This window comes from Vanessa cardui, chromosome 26 (assembly GCF_905220365.1).
Source record: "Vanessa cardui chromosome 26, ilVanCard2.1, whole genome shotgun sequence".
In the NCBI taxonomy this organism is placed as follows: domain Eukaryota; kingdom Metazoa; phylum Arthropoda; class Insecta; order Lepidoptera; family Nymphalidae; genus Vanessa; species Vanessa cardui.
This window is the reverse complement of record NC_061148.1, coordinates 6,111,057-6,132,339: the sequence shown is the minus strand read 5'-3', so window position 1 is coordinate 6,132,339 and position 21,283 is coordinate 6,111,057. Positions and strand designations below refer to the sequence as shown.

Below are 21,283 nucleotides of genomic sequence, written 5' to 3'. Positions count from 1 at the left end.
TATTATTTTCCTTTTATATAATAAACTAATGAGATTCGTAAGATATATTATGAATAAATAATATTCAATTTATACCTAAACATTAATTTATAACATTTCAGCAATCAAATTAATTCCAGGTTGTGTTTAAATATAATTATGTTTGAATACCTTGGTATTTTTATAAAAAACTCAATATATATTCGACAAAATTGTGTAACCAATAAGAAATTGCATTTAATAAAAACAGTGTTCTCACCTTTTTATAAATATCTTCGTTATAAATAATGTTCCAGAAAAATGAAACCGGATTATTTATTATTTTTCATTGATTGCACATCATTGTAAATAACAATTTTAATATAAAAGGAAGAAGTAAAATAGAAATTTACTCCCTTGTAATTGCAAATTCGCGGAAATACTGACATAGATAAATTATAAATATGCAGAAATGTCAATGCAATATTTTAGGCTGTAAGCATAACACTACTTTTACCTAAATAAAAAAAGAGAAATAAGTAATACAATAATGATAAGGGACAACATTTTTTAAACTGAATTTATATAATAAAAAAATAATAATTCTGTTCTTGATTTTATTGAATATTATTTTAACACATGCACATGAATGCACATATCAAACGTCATTTTTGACATCGAATATTTTTGTACTTCTGTGGGAGTGTTGGACAGTGAATACTTAATACTTATTGTTAGCGTATTGTCAAAAATGATTGTAATTTGTATTTTAAAATTATAAATAATAAATCACTATTAGAAGATTTCGTGTTGGATTGAGTTTATAATAAATACTTCAATAATTGCTGTGCAGTATGGCTGCTCTCAATCATGTATTACAGAGCATAATAACAAGAAAAAATGAATTTTGTTGCTTATGCTTAAAAGTAATCAAGGAAAACTCGGTGAATGTACAGGACGAAGTTATATTAAAAGAAGATGACAAAGACTGCACTATTAAGATATTTGATGTTTTAACCTTCATCCTCGGGTCCGAAGTATGTTTTATATCGAAAAAATCTTTTAACATTTCATATTTTATAAAGTATATATTTTCATAATTTTCTATTGTTTCAGACGAGCAATAATATATCGGCTTTTGAATTCTTATGTAAGCAGTGTACTCATTCAGCGGTTACATGCTACAGGTTCATAACAACATGTAAAGAGAATTTTGAAGTACTTAGTAAGGCTCTATGCAGTCTAAGTTCTTGTTTCGATAGTATTGGCGATAACAATTACAAATGCAATGCATTGTATGTGACATTAGATTCAAATAATTATTCAACTCAACAATACTATGATGATACTTCAATATCATCAACAACAAATGCATTTAAAAGATTCCAATCTATAATCAATAATCAGTTTAGTTTCAATATAAACACAGATATGCCAATAAAAAAAGAAAATATAACAATGCCAGAACCAACTCAAAAAAGAAAAAGAAGAGATTATTTCTCAGTTCCTATTAAAACATGTGAAATGCTTTATGACAAAAATGATCGTACAAATTTGAAGTGTAAAGTATGCTTCAAATCTTATCCTTCTTTGTCAAACTTAAGAAACCATTTCATTAGAGTTCACGCACCTAAAGATTACGAATGTTCCATTTGTAACAGAAAATTTGGTTCGATAGCTCTTGTAGAGGCTCATAAAAGTGAGAGTCATTGCACTCTTATCTGCATAGAGTGCGGGAAAACATTCCATAATCGTCATACACTGAAAATGCATGAGATTAGCCATCATTTAAAACTTGTCTGTCAAGATTGTGGACGAATTTATAGGAGCCAGACAACATTTAAAAAACATATAGAGTTGAACATCTGCGGACAAAATACTAGAGCTTCTCCGGCTGATGCTAAGTTTACATGTGACTACTGCAACAAAAAATATACTCAAAAGGTATCCTTACGAGTTCACATACAACATGAACATGGGAATTATAAGGGTCATGAGTGTAAATGGTGTAAAAAGAAATTTTGGGCTAAAAGCAGATTGAATGCACACATAGTAAAACACACACAAGAAAAGAAATTTCAATGTACGACATGCGGGGGTAAATTTGTATCTAAAGAGTCATTGTTGTATCATACTCGAACTCACACAGGCGAGAAACCATACAAATGTAACTTCTGTGATAGTAAATTCTTGTCTGCGTCTAGACGAGCAGATCACACTAAACGCCACCATTCTGATGTAATATATAAATGTGATGTTTGTAATGTAAAGTATACAACACAGGTATGTCTAGACAAGCACAAGAAAACGCATGAAAAGTCAAATAAACGCTTACAATTATCGGAGGAGGATAAAATATTCTTGGAGATGTCTGATGAAGAAGAATACAATTTAACTCAACATATAAGTTAACAGATGCTGGGGAATTATTAAAATATTATAAGATCTTTTTCATTAAATTATTTTACAATTATTTTTGTTTTATTGTTATGGAAACTGTACTATTATTTTTATGAAGAGCTTGTACTGTTGTATTGAAATCAAATTTGTATCTTTTTATTAAAACATTAATTGAAAATATTATAGAACCTTATTTAACTAATATTGAGACTATTTCTCTAATACTTAATCATATGCTAATAAATCATTATGATTAATTAAAATTGTAATTTTTTTTATGTAGAATTTTCACTCATGTGTAAACAAAATTTATGAATTATTCCTAAATATTATGCTTAAAAATCCTTAACCACCATATTTTCGAGGGGTATTACAATCTCGAAACTAAGATTTGAGGTTCATAATGACTGATTCCTCATATATATCATACAAAGAAGAATACAGACGTAGATAAAATAATACAAGATATTGTGTATTTTTATGTGGAAACTGTTGCTATTGTTTTAAGTCAACTGTTGTAATATAAACCTTTAATGTTCTGTCATCCATTTTGTAAATAAATACAACGATGGTGTGCCGTCCGACGTGATGCGTCTTGTTCCATTGTATCGTTTTAAAATTAAAACGCATAGAATCATAGATCGTCTTTCCTAGTGTGAAGACGCTGTGACTTCTTTTTTTAACATATAAGATAAGCAGTATAAAATAGAATTTATACAAACTATAAAACTTTGACTTTGTTGATTGTTAAAAATTGACTCATGGCATCTCTGATTGATTTCATACTCAAAAGCACCTACCTACCTACCTGTAGGCACTTTTGATTGAAAGAGTATTTCAAAACCTTGCAAACAAGCATTCAGAATCTAAAGCGAATGTACTATCATTCAGCGCACGAAATTTGATGACGGTTATAACTTTGACGTTTGGCTGTAAGATAGACATGTATGACATTTATTGCAATTTGCAAAACAGTCGGCTTTTCATACAAATTAAAACATTTTGATACAAACTAATAATAATGTTATAATTTATCCGAAATTAAAAAATCAAGATGTCGTTTCTGGAAGATACGCTTATCATATTAATCTCACAAGTATGGAAATATAAACAAAACTTTTAAGTTACATCTTCAGTTTTATTATTTGTTTTCTTTTGTATATTTTTAAATAAGATTAATATTGTATTGCATATTTTCAATATTAACGTAGCTTAATTATTCTTTGATATTTTAGACAATTTTCTTCGTCGGCGGTTGGATATTTTTCGTAAAGCAGCTGTTCCGGGATTATGAAGTTCATCATACTTTAGTGCAGCTTATTTTTTCAGTAACATTTGCGTTGAGTTGCACAATGTTCGAACTTATAATTTTTGAGATAATAGGATACTTAGAATCAAGGTAATTTTTTTTTTTTTTTAAATACCTTATAGACTCAAACTATCATATAAAAAGCTTAATACTCGATACCAGTTTAATTTTACGAAGGTTACTTATATTTAAATATACCAAAAAGAATAACATGTACATTCTTAAAATTATTATTATAACATTTCCTTCAAGGAAATAAAAATATTGACAAATAAAGTCATATTTAATAATATAAATATATATATTTTTTAATTAATTTAATGTAAATTTTTTACTAAATATATTTCTTTGCAGTTCTAGATACTTCCATTGGAACATGGGTCTCTATTTCTTGCTGTTTATGGTGATAGCACTTATCCCATTTTATATTGCTTACTTTTGCATTAGTAATGTTCGATTTGGTAAGTTGTCCTTCTGTCTACCATCAAATAGTTACTGCTATGGTGGACATAAACCCATTCATCATGAATCAAAATTGTCAATGTACCTGGTTATGGTATTTTAATATTAATTATAGCAATATTCATTATTAAGAAATGATTAATATGTTTTTAAAATTTCTATATCTTATATATGTGGGCTGACTGGCAAATGGGACCACCTGATACTAAGTGGTCACTGCCTATAGACATAGGTACAGTAAGACTTATTATTTATATAATATGCCACCAAGCTTGAGAACTTAGATGTGAAATAAGTGCTAGAATTGTGGCCATAACTATAGCTTAAATATTCAGGATCAATCCTGCAATTTTTTACAGGCCAGAAAAACCATTGCTATATTGTTTCTATTTAAATGCTTTGCTCCTTTTATCACCTGTTATAATACATCATATTCATCCGAAATATAAATGTCAATGCTTATTTGCATGTAATTACATGCAAGAACAAAATAATATATATCTATTAGAATGTACATTATAAAATTAAAAAAAATGTTTTAATCACTTACCAATTTATAAAATTCATAGCTAATAGTGCAATTTAATTAAAATGTCACAAATTATCAAATGATTTTTAAAATAAACTTGTTTTAAATGTTAAGGGTAGCCTATGTATTAGACATTTTGCCCCAGCAAAGAAATGAAATATGTCTGGTGTTTGAAATTATATGTTTACATTTATATTTCAGTGTCAAAGAACATGATAAGGCCGTTGACGATGTTTGTTTGGTTCATATATCTATATTTCTTCTGGAAAATTGGAGATCCATTTCCTATTCTCAGTCCGAAACAAGTAAGATATTATTTTATTATGGCATGGCATATGTTTTCAGGCATGAAAGGTCAGAAAAGTAAATAAAATTGAACATCTATTCACTCATGACGGTGTACCACTCCAGTTTTCAGTGTGTTTGTAATGATTGACATGTGAGCGTTTAATTATTAATAGTAGTTTAATATGGAATTGCACCTGTGTGAGTGAATAGAATACAATTTGCATAAAAAAAAACACTAAGAATAATCAAATTTATCATTTATTAATGTCCATGTCTGTTGATTCAATATAAAATATGCAATATATGAATCTTAACCAAAGTCTGAATAATCTGAATTTCAAGGAACAATTAATTTACATGTTGTCAATACAATAGGCAATACTTGTCTCTTTTCAAATTGTGGCTGCTGATTTATTCTTAACTTTTTATACAAAGAAAATCAAAGTTAAAATCAAGTGTTTTTTTGTGAAAATATTTTCGCCTGAATTATGCCTAATATTCTAAACTTTATATTGTTTTGTTTTCAGGGTATATTTTCAATAGAACAAGGTGTATCTCGTATCGGAGTGATAGGTGTTACAGTGATGGCATTACTATCTGGTTTCGGTGCGGTAAATTATCCGTACACTTCAATGGCTATATTTATAAGGTAACATAGTTTCTTTATACATTAATTTATAACATTTATGTTGCCTCAGAATATAGATATATATTTTTTAATTCAATTCAATTCTTAGTTTAATGACTTTTAGCTGTGCCGACAGGGCACAGTATTTTTTAATTTTTATTTGTGCCAAGAGGGCACAAATGTTTTCGTCAATGTCACTTGCGATGGAGAAGACATGATAGAGATTGATAAAACACACAAGATTATACACTTAATTTAATTTTGAAGGCAAAATGAGTTGAGAGTCTAGTACTAACATAACCTAAAACAACACAATAATAAATAATTAGATAAAGAATGTGTATTTTATTCTTTTGTGTATGATGAATAATATTTGTGTCTGTGTGAGTTTTACCACTACATCCCAAAAAATATCTTGGTAAGAGGGCTTTGTGCAAGCCCATTGGGTAGGTACTATCTACTCATGCATTATTCTACGACCAAATAAGTACCTATATTCTTGTTGTGTTTGCTAATCAATATAGTACAAGGAACAATGTGCAAAGTGATGACCATATGGTCTATTTTTCAGTCTGTATTTTTTTTTTATGGTATAGGTTGGTGGACAAGCTTATGGGCCACCTGTTGGTAAGTGGTCACCATCACCCATAGACAATGACGCTGTATGAAATATTATTACTACTATTCCTTACATCGTCACTGAGCCACCAACGTTGGGAACTAAGATGCTATGTCCCTTGTGCCTGTAGTTACACTGGCTCACTCACCCTTCAGGTCGGAACACAACAATACTGAGTACTGTTATTTGGCGGTAGAATAACTGATGAGTGGATGGTACCTACCCAGACCACCCAGGGTTTACACAAAGCCCTACCACCAAGTGAAGTGTCTATCTATCTACCCAATTAAATATACTATTTACAGGCCGGTTACACAATCAGATGTCCTATCAATAGAAAAAAAACTCCTTCAAACCATGGATATGATATTAGTAAAGAAGAAAAGGATAGCATTAGCGGAGAATAACAGTATGGGCCGGAACCAATACATGCTAGATCAGTCCAATGTGAAGAACAAAGGGTTCTGGACCAATATATTGTCCAGTGTTGGGAGTATTGCTAACCCTTTGGGTCAGGGAAGTGAGAGTGAGTTTTATTTTTAATTATTAAACATGTATTCATGTATTTTAGGTGTTACAATGTTTTTGTTGTTTATTTATTTGCTGCCAGTACATTTGTACTAAAGTAAAGTAACATAGATAAGGCCTCCTCTTCTATTAAGGAGAGGGCTTGGAACATAATTTACATGAAACTAGACACATGCAGGTTTCCTCACGATGATTTCCTTCTCCGCCAAGCACGAGATGAATTTTAACACAAATTAAGCACATATATATATATATATATATATATATATATATATATATATATATATATATATATATATATATATAGTGGTGCTTGCCTGGGTTTGAACCCGCAATCATCGGTTAAGATGCACGCGTTCTAACCACTGGGCCATCTCCGCTCAGCTCTGTTATTAACTTTATTTATTATATAGGTATTTGTATAAATGGTTATTTTACCAACCCAACCCTATTGACTTAACATTAAAATCAAATTCCTTTATTTATTACAGAAGCATTTAATTAACAATAATAAATGATAATTTTACAATATTTCAGATATAAATCAACTACGACAGGAGATATCCAGTTTGGAGGAGCTAAGTAGGCAACTATTCCTGGAGGCACACGATGCAAGAACAATGAGAGAGAAGATAGAATGGTCTAGAACGTTCCAGGGGAAGTATTTCAATTTCCTCGGTTATTTCTTCTCATTGTATTGCATCTGGAAGATATTTATTGTAAGTGTAAATGTTTTATTGTTAAAAAAAATTCATATATTGTATGTGGATATTGAGTGGATGTCCCTCAGGCTGGATTGACTCCTATGGAGTATGTGACCTTGAAATCCTATTATATTATATATACCATCTGTTACATTAAGCCACATTAGAACAGTTTAGTGGATTAACTCAGCTATAGGCTATTTGACTGGTTTTTAAAATCCATTTTATATTATTTAGTAGAGGTTAAGGAACCCAGTAATAGATGATTTTTTTATTTCTAGTACATATTTGCCGAAAAATATCATATTAAAAATTCAATATTTAAATAACGCGCGAAAACGATAATTGGACAATATGGCGCTGCAATGGGGTCGGTGACGTCACTTTGCTGTATTTTAATCTGTGGTACATATAGTAGAAAAGCAAGGTTTACAAGAAAGTGATTTCATCATAAGCCCGGCCAATCAGGAGCGTTTTGTGTCACGTGACAAACGTTTGAAAAAATGCATTTTTATTTATTGATTTTTGAATAAATTAAGTTCGTTAGTAAATAACCATTTTTAAACTCATAATATACACTGATTACAATAATTCACAATTTATTTTTCACATTGTCAAATAGCCTATTAGTAAGTTAACTGGTAGGGATGTTACCATTGTTTACTCAGACGAGATTGCACACCTACTACAAGTAAATTATGCCTTTACTTTTTTTATATTGAAGTAGTTGTCGCACGCAACTTTGCTTGCGTTTTATCGTGTGGTCGACAAGCGCTGGACTTATAAAAGTAGCCTATGTTCTTCCTTGGAATTTGAGCTTGCTTCTGACCAAATTTTATCAAAATCGGCTCTGTGTCGAGTCGAGTCGAGATGGCCCAGTGGCCCAGGGAATATGTTCCAAACCTTCTCCTCAAAGGGAAAGGAGGCCTTTAGCCCAGCAGTGGGAATTTACAGGCTGTTGTTGGGGCTGTGAAAAACGTGCAACAGATAAACAGATAGACAGTTAGGGCATAGGCTACTTTTTTGCCTGATACATGACAATCAACACCCTAAAACGCGAGTGAAGCCGCGGGCGACTACTTAGTATTAGTATAAATTAGTGATTCCCAAAGTGGTCCAGTTGGATCCCTAGGGGTCGGAAGACATTATGAGGGTCTACGTAGGCGTGAATAAGAAATGGGGGTCCATAAGACGTTAATGGGGGTCCACGAAAATTTATTTGCTTTTGATAGTAAAGAGTAAAAATGTAAGCGTGGTTATATTACCTTATTATTTTTTTCTTGTAATTTTATTCTTTTAATAAGTAAAGTGTTAGAAAATGTACCATTTTTCGTTTTTATTTTACCTATCAGATTATAGGCACAGAACTCAGAAGCGACACAATTTTTATTTTATGGCGACTTTAAGAATGTGGCAGAAATGTCCACCGAAACCAATAAAATTGTGAAAGTGGTCTACCAGAAAAATAAGTTTGGGAACTACTGGTATAAATGAATGGTCATTATGGTCTTTTTTGCAGTCAACGATCAACATAGTGTTCGATAGAGTGGGCAAGAAGGATCCGGTGACTCGTGGGCTCGAACTGGCCGTGTTAAGACTGGGAGTGGACATCGACGTGGGCTTCTGGTCCCAGCATGTATCCTTCTTGTTAGTGGGCTGCATCGTCCTCACCAGCATACGAGGATTACTGCTCACACTCACCAAGGTATGTTGCATTATCATCATAATATTCTTAGACCATGGGTGGAGGTGACCTACCAACAGATCTTCTATCTCATTCTGTCGTGGTATATCCAATGAGGTCCTGTTATGAGTATTTTGATTGATATATTGACTTCTGACCGAGGAAAAATGTATGAAACATTTTTCCAAATAATCAAGATGCTATAATCAACTTTACAGAACTAACGACTTTACGTCCCATCTAATAAGGTCTATTTTAGTATACATGTATATTGACTTCAACTCTCCCGAATTGTTAGAGTAGTGTAGTTATTAGGGTACAAAGAACAGTGACTAATGATTTTATAAGGCAACTTAAAAAAAGTATTTTACTACGCTGGGCTAATTAATCTAAACCCGTGTTTCAAAAATCAACGTTAGTTAATTGATTAATGTTGCTGTTAAATAAAAGCTTAAATATGCCAATGGCCACTAATAAAAACACATGACTCTTAGTGGACTATTCTGGATTCAAACCCAGGTTGGCACCTCAGATTTCCACAATCTTAATTTCTATGAATTTGTAATTAATCTCCTTTTTGGTTAAGGAATACATCGTGAGGATATCTAAAACTAGCGTTAAAACTAATCTTGGATCTCAGTCTCCCGTAGTGCAATTAGCAAAATTTTATAATGACATTTCCAAAAAAATTACCAAGTCTAGACCTATTTAGTGACTCATTTTATGTATTTAAACAAAAAATTATTGACTATTTTTTTTCTAAGTTAAAGTTTTCCTAAGTTTATATAGTAATATTTTTTATTTTATTTTGTGATTATTACGTAATATTTTTATTTTATCTTTAAATTAATATGTAAACTTTTTAATTGTGCACTGTTTATAGTTAGTAAATGTTATGTACACTTGTCATTGACGTACATATCTGATGTTTTAATATAGTCACTTTAACTGTAAATGTTCAATATGTATGTTGTAAGTGTGCTTGTTGTAAATAAATAAATAAATAAATATCTGCTCATATCAGCTAAGAGTACATTCGAGCAATATTGGAATAAGCAGAACTGCTCAGAAGAACAGGTCTTGCCCAGTTGTGGGAACTAGGATGCTACTTTACATATTTTCTCTTTTACAGTTCTTCTACAAAATATCCTCATCGAAATCTTCGAATATAATCGTCTTGATACTTGCCCAAATAATGGGAATGTACTTCTGTTCATCCGTCTTGCTTATGAGAATGAATATGCCTCCGGAGTACAGGATAATAATAACTCAGGTTCTGGGTGATTTGCAGTTTAATTTCTACCACAGATGGTTCGACGTAATCTTCCTAGTGAGTGCTTTAACGAGTATATTTACATTGTATTTGGCTCATAAACAACCATCTGTTAACTAACTGTTAATAATGTAAGTTAGTTAAAAACAATTAAAACAATGTTTTTCCATATTCAACTGGTCAATATATATTTGTTATGAATAAAAATAATGTTTACATACAAGACCTTACTTACATTGTCTGAATTTCTTTGTCTATTAATTTGATATGAGTTTGCGAGGAGTTTTAGGAGTATCCAAAGTGCTCCTAAAAGCAATACCAGTTATTTTTGGTGATTTAATTATTATTAACATTATCTTGACGTATTATATCTATGTCTCCAAAATTAACATTTATTATCTATTTATATAAACATATAAAAAAGGCTTTTGATGAAATTAAAAAAAAACTTTAAAACATTTTAAATATCATCTCTGTATTCTGTGTTTCAAGCACCATAAAATGCGTGTATTCATATTAATTAATCAAGATAATTATAGAATTTCAATACAGTGTCTGAAATTTTATGCGAATAACTTGTGCTAGTCGAAAAAATAAAAAATATATATGCAACGGCTTATCTCTCTCTCTCTTACTAAATAAATATATATGTACAACTATCTCTTGCTATCTGACTTTCACACTATTCGTTTCACTATTGCATCCTTCGAGCATAGTTATAATGATTTGTCACAGAAGCCAGTTTTGTGTGGTGCAAGATAAATTCAAAAAAATCTAATAATTGTTTTGAAATTTTAACTCCAGTACAAAAAATAAATATTGTTTTTGCTAACCCTACTAAAAATAAGACCTTTATGCCATTTATATATAAAGTTTATGTGGTACTGAATTACAATGGATAAAATCGAGGTTATTAGTTATTCATAGCTCACCTGATGGAAGGTTTGACCAAACCACCCCTCCTTTAACACGAGTACTGTAAAAAGTACAAATCATTACGTCATCACTGCCAACCATAGGTACTAATCTCATATCTCACTCACACACCCTTAAAACTGATATTTATATTAAATAGTACAATCATTTTAGTAGATGGCAATACCGGACGGCAATACATCGCCCTACCATAACTTGACTACTTATCATATATTTTGTTATTTACATATTTCTATATATCTTTACTTACTTTATACTTTATTGTACAACATACACAAAAAATACAACATGGATCCAGCCTAAATAAAAGAGGCTTAATTAACTTGAGAATTTTCTTAGGTTTACTTAAAAAGTATTAGGATAAGAGATTACAGGAGTCATCAGTCATTTGAAGACTAAGTGGAAACATAGTGATTAAGACTGACAGACTAGTGTTTAAGTATTATGATTATGTTAAGATAAAGATATATGTATATATGTGTTTAATTAAAATGCTATAAAAATAAATTGTTTCATTCATCAAATCCTTTTGACAAAATCACCATAGGTTTATACCCATTGAGTTATTTTAATCTTATGTTAGATCATCAAATAAAAAAAGTATAATCAGTAAGTATTATCTGTGTAAATATATGGTCAAATATAATCTGTTATAAAATTGCCTTCTTTAAAAGAATTCTAATTGCGACATTAACAAATAAATCTATGCTAAATTCATTAAACAATATTATTTGCATATGTATACACGGTACATATACCAAAATAATATTTTTACGATTGTTGTCCGTCTCTCTTCCTGTTTGTTCCGACTAATCTCTGGAATGATTGAACCGGTTTTTATTGGTATTTTTTTTGGGATAGGTTTAAAATTACTCATTGAAAGGAAAATTGTTTATTTTAAATAAAACGATCAAAATGAATAAATTAAAGATTTATTTATATATTAACACTTTTAAACTATCTTACATAAACTATATCGAAATGTTAAAATAGAAAATTTTCTTGGAAAGGCCACCTTAATTAATTAATGGAGAAGAATATAACATTTGACAGTTGTAAGATTTATGAAGCCACAGATTAAACATTTTGTATTACTTTTATATCTGAATTGTTAAAAATTTATTCTTAAATCGAAAACGTATAAATATAAAAATAATTAGCTTTTTTTCAGACTAGGAAATATTATTAGCGCATATTTTAGATTAAAAACAAAATTTTATGTCATTATAACTTTTTTTTTAATTCGTCGATGAAATCCTATTTTAGAGACGCTTTATAAATTGTTTTATTTTTGAGCAACAATTGATATTTAAATTATGATTACAATTTGAAACTTAACATTTGTACAGGATTATTTCCAAATGTCAAGTCATTTCGTCTTTGTCACTCTTCATAGGAATGAAAGAGAAAAAAGACAGGCACGTAATTGACCAACATTTGGACTAATTAATCTATTCTCCCATTACGTCTTCATATTGCTTCCTGAAGCAGTCTCCCACTGGGAAGAAGTCCCAACACCTTTGAGTATACATGTTCCACACGAATGTTTCCTGACCTGAAGTAGTAAAAAAATGTATGTATTTTAGCTCATTATTTGATATACAAGTTTTAGTATAGTACAGGTTTTTAAAACTAAAATATTGAAAAATTATCATAAAGTGTCGACAAATTTTGATGAAAAATATAACTGCAACATGGATATTTAAAAGTTAATAATCATAGACAGAATCGAACAATACAACACCATAAAATAGCGTAGATAAAAAGGAAAATATCTGGTATACTTCAAAGAACTTTTTCGACGTAGGTATAGCAAACTAAGGGAAAGAGCTCTTTTAACAAAAACCTGATTCAATTTTTTAGCCTTAGTTGCCAATTAAATCTTAACTGATTATTAGTTTGAAATGATTCGACGCGTCCAGGGTTGTATACTGCATCGGATTCACATTATAAATTCCGATTATAATATTCTCAAAAGTTCGTCTCTCTGCAGATTTAATTTCCATAACCCGAGACAAAATAATAAAAGCACTAAAGTGATAACATCTGTTGGTCACCTAAGCCACAGCACAGGCCTAGTCCCAACAAATAGTGATGTAACATGAATTATTTACCTGTATATTCAGTGTCAGGTTTGTTGATGAGATGCATGAGGAAGAACATGTAGTTGGCCAAGTTGTGCTCCCTCTGCACGTGGGTGTCGAACCCGTGTGGAACCTGAAACATTATCGGTATTAATAATATAATAAAAAAAATAGACATGATCTGTGGCACTATAAGACCAAAATTAATAGACAGTTGTTTTATCCGCTCAGGTCCTCTAAATCATGGTTTCTTTTTAAATTCCTTTGACAGTTTTTATTTTCGAGTTTTCGATGTGATTCATTTTATTTTGAATACATGTCGTTTGGCGATGAGAATAAATATCATAGAATATCGCGACGAAATTTTGTTACGTCGATAATCTTCCAACCCGTAGCTGCATTTTTGTATTATATTCAAATTTCACTCTCTTCTATGAAGGGGTTGATGTCATTATTCAGAACATGTACAGAGAATTTTTTCACCTTTTTTAAAGTGCATGTCAAACACCCCGTATAGTCAATTTAGTACTTATTAGTTACACTTTAAATACATACAAAAGTTTGTTTATGAAATACGAATAAGCTTAGTATAATTTTTATTAACTTTACCTATTTATCAAATAAAAAGTCAATGGTCTTTTCTACATGGGATTAAGTATATAATTGGCCTATTTAAACATCGGTTACCTTATCGAAGTAATCTTTGTTGATGCCGCATATAAAGCAGTTGGATTCCATGTCCTCCTTGACGGACTCCAACTGGTCACGCAGCTCACCGAAGGCGTCGATGATCAGACCCTGCAGGATGGCCAGCAGGATGACGATGACGAAGAAGAAGAAGGATATGTCGAAGATGATGCGGTACACCTCGGAGTCGTCGCCGTCGGGCGGTTCCAGCTCGTCGCCGATGCCGCCGCCCGCGCGCACGCCCTTGTACAGGTTGAACACGAAACACTGGCGACAAGGAAAAAATCAATAAGTGCAAAAGACGAAAAGACCAAAAATCATCGAAATTCTACTTGAAAACTTATTTAGAACACACAAACTACAATATATCGATTGTTTTTTAGTGCAATTCTCTGGATGATATGATTTATTTGCGAAGTTATCATCTCATTCATTCAAAAGTTGAAAAGTTTAATCGATGGAATATTGCCAAAAATATTAAGAATTGTAGAAATATGCTTGATTTTATAGTTTAATCGACGGCAATATTGACAAAAATGATCAAGAATACTAAAGATATACTGGATGGCACTGGAATTGAAGTTCAATTGTAAGATGATAAGTAAAGAAGTTTACTTGGTGGTAGAGCTACGTGCAAGCCCGTCTGGGTAGGTACCACCCACTCATCAGTTATTCTACCGCTAAATAACAGTACTCAGTATTGTTGTGTTCCGGTCTGAAGGGTGAGTGAGCCAGTGTAACTACAAGCAAAAGGGACATAACATCTTAGTTCCCAAGGTTGGTGGCACTGACGATGTAAGGAATAGTTATATTTCCTACAGCGTCATTGTCTATGGGCGATGGTGACCACTTACCATCAGGTGGCCCATATGCTCGTCCGCCAACCTATACCATAAAAAGAGATAAAGAACAAGGAGCGAACCGTGAGCATGTCGTGGCAGTTCCGGTTGATCTCGTCGTCTTCCTCCTGCACGTAGAACTTCCGGAAGAAGTTGAACGCGATGACGGTGTAGATGTACACGATGATCGTTAGCAGCATCACCGTGAGTACCAGCTGCCAACATAAAGAAGGATTATACTTTCGAATAACACAAAAAAATATAATGGAACAAATTATTTGATTGCTTTCTGTCACAATCAGACAATGTTTCATAATAGATTTATGTCATTTTTAATCTGTAGACAAATCAAAAATATAATAATTTATTACATGTAAAGTTTCCCTCTAGGTTTACTCGTATGTTTTATTATTTCTCTAGTAGATATAATGTCTCCTATATATACTAAAACTTGTGGAGTATCGACTAAATAAAGTAACTAATTTAAAGACCTATAAGAACATTTATATATAATTGACATCAGAAAAGGCAACTAGTGGTTTTAGTGCTCATTAATATTATTATATAAATAAGTGAGCAATATCAACCCAATTGAGACCATTAAAGTAATCAGCTAGAATTTCATGTATAAGTATTCCATATTTTATATTAAGAAAATTGAATCCTGTAAAATAGATCCAATTAGTTCTTTAAGTTAGTAAGTGTGACCTGTTTTCCGTTGTGGGTGACAGATTGCAAGATGGTCCTCAGGGTCTTGAAGCCGACGGCCACGTCCAGTAGGTGAGCGGCGAAGAAGAAGTTGTTGAAGTTGCCCATCACGGAGAAGGAGAAATACCAGAGGGAGTACAGGAAGGAGTTGTCAGTGATCGTGACGCCCGCCTTCCACACTTGATAGCGCCAGTCGATGTTGATTATGCTACAACAACAATAGCCCGTAAATTTCCCACTGTTGTTTGCCTCATCTCCCTTTGAGAAGGTATGGAACATATTCCACCACACTGTTCCAATGCCGATTGGTGAAATACAAATGTGGTAGATTTGTATAAATTGAGACACATGCAGGATTCCTCACGATGTTTTCCTTCACCGCACGAGATGAATTATAAAGACAAATTAAGCACATGAATCAGCGGTGCTTGCCTGGGTTTGAACCCGTAATCATCGGTTAAGATGCACGCGTTCTAACCTAAGAAATTCAATATTTATTAACAGACGAAATAAAGTTCCACTAATTCTAATTGACGACCCCGTGGTCGAGTAGTGTGTGCACCGGTTTTCATAGATACGCCACACCAAGGTCCCGGGTTCGATTACCGGCCGAGTCGATGTAGACAAAGATGCAAGAATTAGTTTTCTATGTTGTCTTGGGCCTTGCTGTTTATGTGCCGTCGTTACTTCTGATTTTCCCAAACACAAGTACTTCAGCTACTTATATTGGGATCAGAGTAATGTATGTGACGTTGTCCAATATTTATTTATTTATTTATAATTGGATACATTTTATTTCTGACTACTAAAAGTAATTTAAGAAAACTTACTAATGGATGAATCCCTTGCTACTTTCTTCTTCCTGAGCAGAGAACGAAGTCTTCTCCATACCGAGCATGTTGGAAATCGAATCGAAGTCGTACGTCTCCGAATATTTCACGCGGACTTTCTTCTTGATGAACTTATCCCAATAGTTGACCGGGAAAGATCTGTAAAAGAAACATTCATTGCCGTTCACCAAATCAAACATAATTGATATGTGACTTTTCAAAAAAAAACATAGGTACCAAAAAACCTTAACTCCACAAACAGCTTTATTTTCTATCTAACTTTAATTTAATCTGTGTTATTAATACATTATTTGTTTAATTCACTAATTATAAGACCTAATTCAATTTATTGCTGTACTATTCTCGTAAATTATTTAATGTGCAAAAAGATTTCATCACCAGTTTGCAATAATATATCAGTCATAACCTTCATGTCGGTCTCCTAATATGTCAGTCATGATATTTGCATATAGGTCTATTCTGTGTTCTAGTTCTATCGACTATGGAATGGGAATACGACTAAACACCTGAACTTCTCCCGTGTGAAGAAATAGTTTTCGAATATCGATTTTAGCTCTCGTGATTAAATCTAAGTTAGAAATTAATAATTTCGCAAATGATACTAAACAATGACTCACTTGGCAGATATCACAAGCTTATCCCAATGGCTCTTCAGGTCGTCGTCTTCCGGCTGTTCTGCGATGTAAAGACCGTCGAATTCAAGCTTACGAGCTATTTCCTTCTCCCGTTTGAATATAGCTAGCGGTACCTGTGATATAAGGTAATAGATTAATATTGCTTTTGCAAAGGTCGCTCCTGTTATGAAGAAATTCGATATTCAAAGAAAACATTGTTTTTTGGTGGTAATGTGTCAGAATGTATATCAACATTATAAAAGAAAAATTGTATATAAATATACTCGTATATTTATATTACTCGTATAGTTTGGAATATGTTCCAAACCTTCTCCTCAAAGGGAGAGGAGGCCTTTAGCCCAGCAGTGGGACTTTACAGGCTGTTGTTGATTGATTGATTGTTGATTTATATTACATAAATACATGTAAAGTAGTTACGTGGATTTAAATCAGCTTTGTTCAGATAATATCAGTCTGGAAAAAGTCTTCTCATAATGTGTTTTAGATATCCATCATTTACATTTTGTAGTTCAGTTCCACTATGTAATGTTTCTTTTTGTTTAAATGAAACAAAAATTAGTAATATTTAATGTGGTCTCATATAATTACAAGAGCACACACATTTAGAAAGATTATTCCACGATGTAATGTGTAATGATAGATACTCGTAAATCTTTTTTATTGGAGATTTTTAATATATAAATGAGTGACGACCATAAATCTAAAGTATCACTAATCACCAATCGCCAATCACGAGCATAAATCCACACAAACAAACAAGAAACAACGTCTTGTGATTCGTCGTCGAGTTTGCGAACAGCGTTTCAGTTATAAAAGGTCGTATCTCACTCTGATTGCGAATAAAGATAGGACGTTCATTATAAAAGTTAATATGCCTACCTTAAGATGATAGTAACCAATCAGAATAGCGAGGGAAACAATAGAGTGCAGTGCGGCGGCGATTTTGATCACGTGTTCCATGTAGAAGAAGTCCTCGTCTATGAGCACCACTTCTAGTGGATCTTCGTCATCACCTTCACCGCTACCACCTACAAACGAAACATCTTTACAAAATGTAATTAAGTAGACTGTAGATTGGTTTAGAAAGTAGATTCTACCGAGAAAAACTGGTTAGCAATTCGGTAGGTAGTCCTCTAGTATTTAAGTATCTTATATATATAATGTGTGAAAATCGTATATTATTTGACGTTAAAATAAAATATTGAAATGAGGGCATTAAATTAATATCACATGAAATCTTGTTTGCCTTATATATGCAAAATATTTGAAGAACTTTGTCCAAAAATTGTCAATTTCTAAGTGTGTAAACTAGCTTAAAAATAATATCGTATCAGAACACTCTAAAAGAATGAATTGAGGGTATGTAATTAATATCACTAGAAAGCTGTTTTTTATGGATATGCACCAAATTATTCGTAGAACTTTGTCTGAAAATTGTCAGGTACGACTGCATGTGTAAGATTAATGAATTATATGTTAGATGACCTTCGTGGTCGAGTAGTGTGTACACCGATTTTCATGGGTACGTCATTCCGAAGTCCCGGGTTTGATTCCCAGCCGAGTCGATGTAGATTATCATTAGTTTTCTATGATGCCTTGGGTCTGGGTTTTTGTGGTACCGTCGTTACTTCTGATTTTCCATAACACAAGTGCTTTAAGCTATACATTGGGATCAGAGTAATGTATGTGATATCTGATATTTATTTATTTATATTAAAAAAATAGTACTTACCGTCTCCGCTGCCAGAACCTTGTCCGGAACCCGATCCGCTGATAATGTCACCGATACCTGAACCCTCGCCGCGTTCCACCTCCAATGTTGAAACCTGAAGTAAGAGGAATATTTCTAAGGCTTATTCTTGGTCGATGGCTTTTGTTGCAAACAATATTTATTATTTTTGTTTCGGTTTGACGGATGTGTGTGTCAGTATATAATGTTGTCTTAAATTTTCGCGATTATTACACATGGAAATAAAACTAGTTTTAACTAGTTTTATTTCAATGTGTAAGTATAATTATAGGTATAAGGGACTATATAACTTTCCAATAAATATGAATTCCAAAATGAAACTTTGATCCTTTAAAATTTGCAGTTTCGAATTGAGATTTTTCACAAAGGACATTTTGCAGTTACGTAACCGATGTAGCCCAAAATGTTTGAACTGTCGTGATCGATTACATGAAGAAAATATCCCCAAACCCACCTTATAGAAGAGCAGTACGAAGTTGATGCAGAAGGCGAGCACGAGAGCGACGTACTTCAGGTTGTAGAAGTTGCGCGCCAGGAACGAAACCGCGCGCCGCGTGTACTGAGACAAGTCCACTTGGGACAGCGCTGACGGCGACGGGCCCTGTACTGCCTGTTGGGAACAAGCGTCCAGAGATTATTCTTTTACACAATTCAGCTACAATCCATTATTCTGTATAGTAGGACATAACTTAGATGTAGCATCGGCAAAATCGATTAATGCCGATGTACACAACCAATAGAAATAGCTCCCAATCGCGCCGTTGGACGTTATTCGTCGCTATAGATTCTCGCGCCAGTTCAACGCTAGAAAGCAAGTACATCTAAATCGACGAATATATTAAGTCATATGATATTACATGTTATTACGTTTGTGTAAAGAACAAAATCACATCACTAAGCAGTATAAAACAAAGTCGCTTTCTATATCCCTATATCTTTAAAATTACGCAACGGATTTTGATGCGGTTTTTTTTAATAGACAGTGTGATTCAAGAGGAAGGTTTGTGTTAATAATACATAAAGAATATAGTAAAGAAACAATGATAATTTTAGAAGATTGCAATGTGATGTCGTTAATAAACAAATTCTGTAGTATATTAAGTATCAGTATTGCACCCGTGCGAAGCCAGGGCGGGTCGCTAGTAAAAAATAAATATTGATAATTTAGGATGGCGTACTTAAGTCGGCTGTGATCGGTTTTACGAATTTTAGCGATGCTGCACCTAAGTTATATTGTAATACAAGATTATGCAGACGACAAAAAAGCGTGGAATTAATACCTGCTGAGGCAGGATAAATTACATACATATATAATTGAAATTAATTAACATGACTGTATTTTTAAATGTTGGTAAAGATTAACTACTGTGTTTCTTGCCGGTTCATCTCGGTAGAATCTACTTTCCGAACCGGTAGTAGCTTCACTTAAAATGCTTGTAAAAGCCTACTTGAATAAAGTATATTTTGATTTGATTACAAACTCTATTAAGATAGGACTTTCGGAACGGAATACATTTTACATTGATCCAACAAAGAGAGAATAATAAAAATTTTTTTTTTTTAAATATTGACAGGTGGCATGTTGTAAATGCCTATTTGTAGACCAAGTTTTCAAGTAGTATTCCTCAAATAGAAGGAATACATTCGTACTTTACCTGCTTGCTTTGGAAATATGATTTCCCGTATCCACGCTGCGTGAATAGAATTAGAATGTTGAAATCGATTATTTTTGTAATTAATTATCAAAATAATTAGTCAAAAACTAATTATCTTGATATTCAACAATATTAAAAAAAAGAAAAATGCGAGCTTTAATATGTATATGCATGTAAAAAAGACTAATTTTCTATTAAAAAAAATTAAAAAATTATGGCTGAAAACGAGTGAGCCAGTGTAACTACAGGCACAAGGGACATAACATCTTAGTTCCCAAGGTTGGTGGCACATTGACGATGTAAGGAATAGTTAATATTTCTTACTGCGTCATTGTCTATGGGTAATGGTGACCACTTACCATCAGGTGGCCCATATGCTGGCCCGCCAACCTATAACATAAAAAAAAGTCAGCTCAATTTAATGGGCTTTTAAAACTGGCAAAAGTCTATGAAATGAGAAATCTAACATCTTACTTATAAAGAATTTTTAAAAGGCGTATGGTTAAGCGATTTCTCTCTCTTTCTATCAGCATTCGAAAGAAGAAGACACACTATTCTTTAACTAATCACCACCTAAAAAGGTTGTCAAGATTTAATTATGCACATAAAAACATACCTTCTTGCTCTCAGCCTCGATGGCCGACATAGCGGCTTGCTGGACTGCCTGAGCTTCTAATCTCTCCTGGGCTTGTTTCTTCGCTTGTTCGCCACTGAAATATAATAATAATAATAAATAACTTTATTGCACACATAATA

General features: G+C 32.5%; 4 protein-coding genes across 4 annotated transcripts in view; 2 read left to right on the top strand and 2 right to left on the bottom strand.

Moving 5' to 3' along the window:
- Positions 1-403, bottom strand: part of LOC124540729 (glycerol kinase-like) — a 48,310-nt gene extending 47,907 nt beyond the window's left edge. The window contains exon 1 of the mRNA XM_047118416.1: positions 239-403. The gene's annotated coding sequence lies outside the window, so the exon portion shown is untranslated. The remainder of the gene's footprint in view (positions 1-238) is intronic.
- A 258-nt stretch (positions 404-661) lies between these two features.
- On the top strand, positions 662-2,423 carry LOC124540821 (zinc finger protein 888-like). Its single transcript, XM_047118541.1, has 2 exons — positions 662-995; positions 1,075-2,423. The coding sequence occupies exons 1-2, from the start codon at positions 813-815 to the stop codon at positions 2,368-2,370; spliced, it is 1,479 nt and encodes a 492-aa protein (XP_046974497.1). The 5' UTR covers positions 662-812; the 3' UTR covers positions 2,371-2,423.
- An 875-nt stretch (positions 2,424-3,298) lies between these two features.
- LOC124540712 (Golgi pH regulator) lies at positions 3,299-10,790 on the top strand. Its single transcript, XM_047118389.1, has 9 exons — positions 3,299-3,454; positions 3,594-3,757; positions 4,022-4,128; positions 4,860-4,963; positions 5,474-5,595; positions 6,499-6,719; positions 7,259-7,440; positions 8,945-9,130; positions 10,242-10,790. The coding sequence occupies exons 1-9, from the start codon at positions 3,413-3,415 to the stop codon at positions 10,500-10,502; spliced, it is 1,389 nt and encodes a 462-aa protein (XP_046974345.1). The 5' UTR covers positions 3,299-3,412; the 3' UTR covers positions 10,503-10,790.
- Positions 10,791-12,234: 1,444 nt separating this feature from the next.
- The window catches only part of LOC124540688 (ryanodine receptor), a 154,455-nt gene continuing 145,406 nt past the window's right edge, over positions 12,235-21,283 (bottom strand). The window contains exons 101-111 of the mRNA XM_047118358.1: positions 21,144-21,237; positions 19,327-19,482; positions 18,855-18,948; positions 18,002-18,150; positions 17,105-17,235; positions 16,467-16,625; positions 15,637-15,844; positions 15,012-15,143; positions 14,090-14,356; positions 13,433-13,535; positions 12,235-12,873 (exon numbers count right to left, since the gene is read on the bottom strand). Of these exons, the coding sequence (XP_046974314.1) occupies positions 12,770-12,873; positions 13,433-13,535; positions 14,090-14,356; positions 15,012-15,143; positions 15,637-15,844; positions 16,467-16,625; positions 17,105-17,235; positions 18,002-18,150; positions 18,855-18,948; positions 19,327-19,482; positions 21,144-21,237 (1,597 nt within the window). The 3' untranslated portion in view covers positions 12,235-12,769. The remainder of the gene's footprint in view (positions 12,874-13,432; positions 13,536-14,089; positions 14,357-15,011; positions 15,144-15,636; positions 15,845-16,466; positions 16,626-17,104; positions 17,236-18,001; positions 18,151-18,854; positions 18,949-19,326; positions 19,483-21,143; positions 21,238-21,283) is intronic.